Source organism: Carlito syrichta, unplaced genomic scaffold, assembly GCF_000164805.1.
Source record: "Carlito syrichta isolate Samal-C Ts95f unplaced genomic scaffold, Tarsius_syrichta-2.0.1 Scaffold169767, whole genome shotgun sequence".
NCBI classification, from domain to species: Eukaryota; Metazoa; Chordata; class Mammalia; order Primates; family Tarsiidae; genus Carlito; species Carlito syrichta.
Window position 1 is genome coordinate 92,445 of NW_007113863.1, and position 9,096 is coordinate 101,540.

The following is a 9,096-nucleotide window of genomic DNA, read 5'->3' on the forward strand; positions in this document are numbered from 1 at the left end:
ATCCCAGCACATTGGGAGACTGAGGTGAGATGATTGCCTGAGTTCATGGTTTCGAACCCAGCCTGGGCAATTGGTGAGACCTCATCTCTACAATAAAAATAAAAAAATTAGCCAGGCATGGTGGTGCATGCCTGTAGTTCCACCTTCATGGAAGGCTGAGGTGAAAGGATCACCTGAGCCCAGCAGGTGGAGGCTGTGGTGGCCATGAACGTGCCACTGCTCTCCAGTCTGGGCAACGAGTGAGACCCTGACTCAAAAAACAAAATAAAATAAAAATAAAGAGTGGCTGGCATAAGACCTGACTCACAGTAGGTGGTCACAAATGCTGCGATCGTCGCTGTTGTTTTCATATGCAAAGCGTCTAGCACAGGGTCTGACACACAGTAGGTACTCAACAAATGTTAGTACTTTTACGTGAAGTGTCTAGTCGAGGGCTGAGTTTATTCTTTCATTCATGTAACAAATGTTTATTGAGCGCCTACTGTGTGCCAGGTACTGCTGTGGGTGCTGAGATACAGCTGACCACAAAATACAGAAATCACTGTCCTCACGGACTTTCCCTTCTGGTGGGGAGAGAAAGAAAATACGTATGAATGAATCCATGAGGTGAGACAAGCAAGGGGCAAAGGAAAAGGTCAAGCAGGGCGGGGTTGGGCCCATCGGTGGACGGTGGAAGAACAGGTGGAGGGAAGCCGCACATTCCAGCAGGATGGTCAGGTGGTTCTCGCAGACAACTGAATAAAGACTGGGGGGAGGTGAAGGAGCAAGGGAGCCATGTGAAATCTAGGAGAAGCGCATTCCAGGACGAGGTGTTAACGGGCACAGAGGCCAGCGGCCCCTGGGGTGTTCATGGGATGGGGTGGGCGGAACTGAGGCCGGGGAGGGGAGGAGGAGCTGGAACAGACAGGTGAGGGCTGCCATCACGGAGCCCCTTGGGGCCACTGAGGGCTCTGGCTTTCCCTGAATGACATCAGGAGCCGATGGGGGGTCTGACTGAGTGTGAGGAGAGTCACCTGGCTGCCACGTTTAGTGAAGACTGCAAGGGGGATGTGGGGGGATAATGTCACGATACAGGCAGGGGTGGGGTGGCTGGCCAGGAAGCAGTGGGGAGCTGGTAGGTGCTGGGTGGACACATTTTGAAGGTAGAGCCCAGGAGCTTTGCTGATGGATCAAGTGTGGCGGTGTGTATGAGAGAGAAAAGGCAAGGGCGGCTCCCAAGTTTTCGGCCTGAGTACCTGGAAGGATGGAGTGTCACTATCAAATCAACTGCAACGGGGAAGGTCATGGGTGAGAGGTGAGAGGAGGTCAGTGTTGGATGTGGGAAGTGCACGATGCCAGGTGGGCACTTGCAAGCACGGGTCCAAAGTTCAGGAGGGAGGTCCTGGCTGGGGCTAGGCTGGGAGTTGTTGGTGTGGAAATGGGATTTAGGGCTGAGAGACTGGATGGGACCACCAAGGGAGGGAGAATAGACACAGGGAGGACAGGGATGGAAGCCTGAGCCCCAGGGTCCTCCGAGGTCCAGAGGTCACAGAGGAGAGTAGGAGCCAGGAGGCGGGAAGAAAGCCAAGACTGTGGAGTCCTGGAGGCAGAGGGAAGACACGTGGCGGGCTGGTGAGCCCCAGGATGATGGTGGTGGGGAGGAAAGTGCTGTGCTCAGGGGCACACAGTAGGTGGCCGACACATGTTTCCAGATGGTGGGAATGATTATATAAATCACCTAGCCCAGGGCACGCTACTGTGCTGATGACAGTGATGATGATGGTGTAAGCTGCTTGACCCAGGGCTTGGTACACAGTAGGTGCTCAATACATGTTTCCAGATGGTGAGAATGATTATGTAAATCACCTAGCTCCGAGCGTGCTACTGTGCTGATTGACAGTGATGGTGATGGTGTAAGTTGCTTGACCCAGGCTGTGGTACACAGCAGCAGCTCAATAAATGTTTCCAGATGGTGGGAATGATTATATAAATCACCTAGCCCAGGGCACGCTACTGTGCTGATGACAGTGATGATGATGGTGTAAGCTGCTTGACCCAGGGTTTGGTACACAGTAGGTGCTCAATACGTGTTTCCAGATGAGGGGAATGATTATGTAAATCACCTAGCCCAGGGTGTGCTACTGTGCTGATGATGGTGATGATGACGATGGTGTAAGTTGCTTCGCCCAGGCCGTGGTACACAGTAGGTGCTCCCTGATCACGTGACACTGAGGTAGGGCACTAGCCGAGGGCCCGGCACACAGTAGGCGTCTATTGTATATCGCCACCTGGCAGCCATGATGGTGATGACAGCATGAACCACTAGCCCTGGGCACAGCTCGTACCTGGCGCTGTCCCCGATGTCACCAGGGTGACGATGGCGGGTGAGCCCCACGGGCCTGGGTCTGGGCACCCAGGGGACACTCACTGATGCCGTGGCCCTCCCCCTCGCAGATCACCTACAGCGCAATCAGCGACAAGCTGCGCGACAAGCTGCGCTTCCCGGCAGTACTGCGCACCACACCCAGTGCCGACCACCATGTCGAGGCCATGGTGCAGCTGATGCTGCACTTCCGCTGGAACTGGGTGGTCGTGCTGGTCAGCAGTGACGATTACGGCCGCGACCACGGCCAGCTGCTGGGCGAGCGCCTGGCCCGCCGGGACGTCTGTGTGGCTTTCCAGGAGACGCTGCCCATGCCGCAGCCGGACCAGGTGGTGACGCCCCGGGAGCGCCGGCGCCTGCGGGCCATTGTGGACAAGCTGCAGCAGAGCTCGGCACACGTGGTGGTCGTGTTCTCGCCCGAGCTGGCTCTGCACAACTTCTTCCGTGAGGTGCTGAGCCGCAACTTCTCGGGTGCGGTGTGGATCGCCTCCGAGTCCTGGTCCATCGACCCGGTCCTGCACAACCTCCCCGAGCTGCCCCATGCGGGCACCTTCCTGGGCGTCACCATCCAGAGTGTGCCCATCCCTGGCTTCAGCAAGTTCCGCACACAGGCAAGGCTGCCGCCGCCCAATGGAACCAGCCGGGAGTCCACTTGCAACCAGGAGTGTGACACCTGCTTGAACACCACCGCATCCTTCAACACCATCTTCATGCTGTCGGGGGAGCGCGTGACCTACAGCGTGTACTCGGCCGTCTACGCCGTGGCCCATGCCCTACACAGCCTCCTCCGCTGTGGCCGGACCAGCTGTGCCAAGAGGGTGGTCTACCCCTGGCAGGTGAGAGGCCTCCTGGGGGCAGGTGCAGGCTCTCGGTTGCCATGAAGACAATGGAGGGGGGACTGCTCTGTGCTAGCTCCTCCCTTGGGGATTGTGGGCACCTTGTGAGAGGCCATGGGCATCCCCTTCCTGCAGACACATGGCACCCAGAGGCCCTCCTGGTGCCCAAACAAAATTCCTTTTCTTTTCTTTTTTTTGAGTTGAAGTCTCACTCCATCGCCCAGGCTGGAGTACAGTGGCACACTCATGGCCACCCCAGCCTCCACCTGCTGGGCTCTGGCGATCCTTCCGCCTCAGCCTTTCAAGTAGCCGGAACTACAGGCAGGCTACCATGCCCGGCTAATCTTGGATTTATTGTAGAGATGAGGTCTCGGCAAGTTGCCCAGGCTGTTCTCGAACCTGTGGGCTCAGGCAGGCTACTCGCCTCAGCCTCCCGAAGTGCTGGGATTACAGGCTGAGCCACCGAGCCTGGCCCCAAATTCCTTTTAAATTCATTTCACTGTCACCATCCAAGACAGTCTGTCCTCTGAGATTCGGGTGGAATTCGCCAGAAGGAAGCCCCACAGGCAGTGGGAGCCCCAGTCCCTGCCCTTCCTCACAGTCCCCCCAGGGTTGAGGGCCCAGGCTGAGCTTGTGTTTCCCCACCGGCTCTCTGAGACCCTGCGTTGGATTCTCTCTCTCTCTCTCTCTCTCTCTCTCTCTCACATACACACACATACACACACACACACACACCCGTCACACACTCTCTCTCTCACACACACACACACACACACACACCCTGTCACAAAGGCTTCCAGCATGTAGGTTTTACTGAAGCTCTGAGGAGCAGAGGAGATCTGCATCAGAGAGGTAAACTCAACACTTTGCTGTTGGACTTCTCTGCTCTTAAACAGCCCCACGGGTTTTCCACTGTTTGGGGCACACCTCACTCGCACCCTATTGCTCAGTCACTGCCCCCAACTCCACCCATCTTCTCTCCTTATCTGCCCTTCCTCCTTTTTTCTAGATTTCTCTCCCATCCCCAAATAACCATTCACTTCTTTTTTTTTTTTTTTTTGAGTTGGAGTCTCACTCTGTTACCCAGACTGGAGTGCAGTAACTGCTCCCGGCCACCGCAGCCTCCACCCGCTGGGCTCCGGCGATCCTTCCGCCTCAGCCTTCCAAGTAGCCGGAATTATAGGCATGCACTACCATGCCCGGCTAATTTTTTTGATTTATTGTAGAGATGAGGTCTCACCAAGTTGCCCAGGCGGGTCTCAAACCCGCGGGCTCAGGCAACCCACTCACCTCAGCCTCCCAAAGCACGGGATTGCAGGCTGAGCCACCGAGCCTGGCTGTTCACTTCTTTAACAGAGCAATTTAGCTAACTCTTTTAAAAATCCTCTCATTCTATTTTAATTGTACATTCTATTTTAATTGTACCTTCATCCCATAGTCTCAGAGCTTAACCTTAACCTTATACACTTATCTTAAAACACACACACACACACACACACACACACACACACACACACACACACACACGGTTATTTTTTTAAAAGGAGTTCTGCTGACAGGTGGCAATATACTGTGTATCGCTGTGTAACCTGATACATTAATAATATACATAATGACCGTGGGTGTTTTACTGTTCTTTGAGAGCCTCACTAGGCACTGAATGCCCATCTAACTCATGGCCATCCTGTGTGGTTGTTCACCTACAGAAAGGGAAACTGAGGGTAGTGAGTCAGCATGGCTTATGACTCGGTGGTAAGTGGCAGGCCCTGGCTTTGGGCCCAAGTCGGGACCATTCCGCTGCGGCTGACCTGCTCCACGTTCCGGGTGTTCCCCCAGCTGTAATGAGCAGGAACTGGGATGATGGACAATTGATTCTCCCTCTCCTGACAGCAGGGACCAAAAGGCCTTCATCCTAGCAGGAAGCCCCGTCCCATTAGTTGTGCCAGGCTATAGGAGGAGATGAGAACAGTTACTAAGATCTACCTGCTGAGTGCAGCAGGAAGTCAGAACCGCAGCGGGGAGGGACAGCGACCTTTTCAGTCCTGGACAATGCTGCTTCCCAAGTTGCTGCCTCTGATCTGTCTTGGAGTTGACTGTCCATGAATCTTCAATGAATGAAAGAATGGATGGATGAACCAGTAGGTGCTTACTGTGTGCCCGGCACCACGCTAACCCCTTTGCGTGAATTATTTATCCCCAGGCACCTGGTGAGTAGACACCGCTACTATCCTGCTACTCTCCCATGTGCAGGTGAAATTGAGGCTCAGAGAGGCGACAGTCGTGCACAGGGAGGGGCTGGGTGGTGACAACTGGGACCCTTCTGCCAGTCCATCTGCCATAGAGCCAGAACAGCCTCCTGGCTCACTTACCATTTCACTAGCTCCTCCCACACCCTTCCCTCCACCTCTGTCCACCTTCAGGCATCTCAGATATGACCTGTCTGTCCACACTGGGAAGGCAGGTGGCAGAGATTGTGGCCTCACCTGGACGGGAATCCCAGCTCTGCCACCACTAGGGGTGCAAACCTGGGTACACTATTCAACATCTTGGAGCCTTGGTTTTCTCATCTGTTAAGTAGAAGGAATCACATATGCCCTGCTGAGTGACCGAGAGGATTCACAATCACGTCTGCAACTCCGCAGTGCAGACAGAGGCCGAATGACTCCTCTTCTTCTTCCTCCTAATTCTTCCCTGACACCGAGTGCCTGGCCCTACGAGAGCGTGTGGGACTGGGAGGGTGGGGGGCTTATGCCTGCCTTGGATGTAGAGCCAATGCTGGGGCGAGCAGATGTGGGAGAGGAGACAGGGCCTAGACTCCATGGGGGAGCCGCACGATGCCTGAGCCTATCCAGGCCCCACCCACTGGGGCAATGCCAGGGACAGTGCGTTCTGACCTCCTGCGGCCATATCTGGGACCCCTCAAACCCCAGGCTGCTCAGCCCAGCTTGACCAGGTCCCCGCACAGATGTGACATGAACACCCAGGAGCTGGCTTTCCCTGGGAGCCTTTGCCGTCTTGGTCCCCACCCCCAGACCGGCCACCCGGCTGGAGCCTCCCTTCTCTCAGCTCCCAGGAACATTGTCTTTGGGCCCAGCAACCTGCATATTCCCAAGAAGCTTCCCGAGTCAGGACTCACTCCCCAGGCAGGAACGGAAGAAGGGCAGGCCCAACTACCCGGGCTGTCTGTCTGTCTGTCAGTCTCTGAGGTGAGGCGAGGTCTTGAGCCAGAGTCCACTGGACTCTCCCCCTTATGGAGGGAAATTCTAGGAGCCAGATGGGTGGGATAGCTGAGCTGGAAGCCTTTTCAGGGTCAGCCCAGCAGGGTTCAGCAACCTGCCTAGAGTCACACAGCAAACTGAGGGTGGTGCTGGGACTGGAATTCAGGCCAGAGGGTGCCCAGTTCCAAGCATGCTCTAGTTTGTACCCGCTTTGCACACTGGGGGTGGGGAGAGACTGGGATGAGAGTGGACCCTAAGGGATGGGGAGACAGGAAGGCCCCAGGGAACAGGGGAGGTCCCAGCTGACCTTTGCAGGGGAGAGAGACAGTGGACCCTGAACCCCACAGATTGGGTCCTAGAGGGATGACCGTGGTGACACTTCCGGGGGAAGATACAGTAGGAGGCAAGGGCTTCCTGATTCTCAGGGACTGTTCTAAGGACCGGACATGGATGAATGCCTTTATTGCTTCAGATCTCCTCTTTGCAGAAGAGGAAACTGGGGTTCAGAGAGGTTGAGCAACAGGTCTAAGGCCTCACAGCAAGAGGCAGAGTGAGACCTAAACCCAGTTGTATATGATTCCAGAGCAGCGCTCTCAGAGGCTGATTCCCAAACTGCCACCTTTCTGAGGACATATTGCCCCTTTTACAGAGGGGGAAGCCAAGGCTTGTGAGACGGTGGACTCTCTCCCCGGCCTGGCTAGGACTCTGCTGCCGACTCCATTTCCCTTCTCCCCGACCCCTCCAGCTACTTCAGGAGATCTGGAAGGTCAACTTCACGCTCCTGGGCCACCAGATCTTCTTCGACCACCAAGGGGACGTGCCTCTGCGCTTGGAGATCATCCAGTGGCGGTGGGACCTGAGCCAGAATCCCTTCCAGAGCGTCGCCTCCTACTACCCCATGCAGCGGCAGCTGAAGGACATCGGCGACATCTCCTGGCACACCCCCAACAACACGGTCAGCTCAGGGGGTCTGGGGGCGTGGCCTGGGGCGTAGCCCGGGCGGGGCCCGGGGACACGGCCTGGGGAGTGGTCTGAGGGCGTGGCCTGGGGCGGGGTCTGGGCTCAGGCTGGGGTGGCAAGGACCTTTATCATCCAGGAGAGTCTTTAATGATAGCTGGTGGGCTCTTTATTTGCGGGTGGTCTGGGGTCCTGTCTGTCTCCAGCTTCCGGGCTCAGAGGGGCTCAGGGGCCCCTGCAAGGCCAACATTCACGGAACGTGTGTGTGCCGGGCCCGTGCTAAAATCTTCAATTTTCATGTCAACCCTAGGGGACCGATGCGACCATTCTCCCCATGTCATGGGTTAGGAAACTGAAGAACAGAGAGTTTGCATGGCCTGTCTGAGGGCACACAGCTTTGTCTGTGGAGGAGGTTCTCTGCACACAACATTCAGGCTACATCCTGTCACTTGATATTCAGGGTTTTGGTGCCGAGCCTATGCCTTCCACTGCGTCTGACATCTGCCAATCTAAAGATCCTTGGTTTTGCCCTCTTGGGATGACAGACGGCCAGAATGCTGCTGGAGTGGGGAACGACAGCCTTGTGGGGTTGGGGAGAGGAGCCAGGGATCTAAAATCTTCTCAAAGAGCTTTCATCACCCTCCCTTGACAACATCCTGCTCCCCCCCACCCCCCACCAACCCCAAGGGCGGCACCTGGTGCTGCTAGTCCTGAATGTCTTGGGGACGTCGTGGAGTGAAATGGAGCTGGTGTCTTTGCTAGTTTCCTAGGGCTGCCGTAACAGAGTATCGCCGCCAGGGGACGCTTAAACGACAGAAACTTAGGTCTGGCAGTTCTGGAGGTTGAAGTCCAAGCTCCAGGTATGGGCGGGGCCCGTGGCCGACGAGGTCTGTAGGAAAAACCTGCTCCGGGCCTCTACCCAGCTCCTGGTGGTTTGCTGGCCATCTCTGGGGCTCCTTGGTTTGTGGAAGCATCCCCTCCCCCCATCTCTGCCTTCGTCTCCACACAGCGATCTCCATGCGAGTGTCTGTCTCCACATTTACCCCTTTTACAAGGACACTGGTCAACTCTCCTTCAGTGTGACCTCGTTTTTTTATTTTTTTGAGTTGAGCTCTCACTCTGTCACCCTGGCTGGAGTGCAGTGGCACAATCATGGCTCCTCACAAGCCTCAACTTCCTGGGCCCAGGTGATCTTTCTGTCTCAGTCTCTCGAGTAACTGGGACTACAGGTGTGCCCCACCATGCCTGGCTAATTGTTTTATTTTATTTTGTATTTTTATTTTTTGAATCAGAGTCTCATTCTGTCACTCAGGCTGGAGTGCAGTGGCTTGCTCATGGCCACTCCAGCATTGACCTGCTGGGCTCAGGCAAACCTCCCGCCTCAGCCTTCCAAGTAGCCAGAACTGCAGGTGCACACTACCATGCCCAGCTAATTCTTCTGATATATTGTAGAGATGGGGTCTCACCAAGTTTCTGGACTCAGGCAATCCTCTCACCTCGGGCTCCCAAGGTGCTGGGACAACAGGCTTGAGCCACCACCTGGCTAATTTAAAAAAATTTTTTGAGCCGGGCTCGGTGGCTCAGCCTGTAATCCCGCGCCTTTGGGTGGCTGAGGTGAGTGGATTGCCTGAGGCTGCGGGTTCGAGATCCGCCTGGGCAACTTGGTGAGACCTCATCTCTACAATAAATCAAAAAATTAGCCGGGCGTGGTAGCGCGTGCCTG

At 55.7% G+C, this 9,096-nt stretch overlaps 1 protein-coding gene across 1 annotated transcript in view; it reads left to right on the forward strand.

Moving 5' to 3' along the window:
- TAS1R2 (taste 1 receptor member 2) overlaps positions 1 to 9,096 on the forward strand; it is a 25,234-nt gene that overhangs the window by 2,690 nt on the left and 13,448 nt on the right. The window contains exons 3-4 of the mRNA XM_008051332.1: positions 2,434 to 3,198; positions 7,162 to 7,371. Of these exons, the coding sequence (XP_008049523.1) occupies positions 2,434 to 3,198; positions 7,162 to 7,371 (975 nt within the window). The remainder of the gene's footprint in view (positions 1 to 2,433; positions 3,199 to 7,161; positions 7,372 to 9,096) is intronic.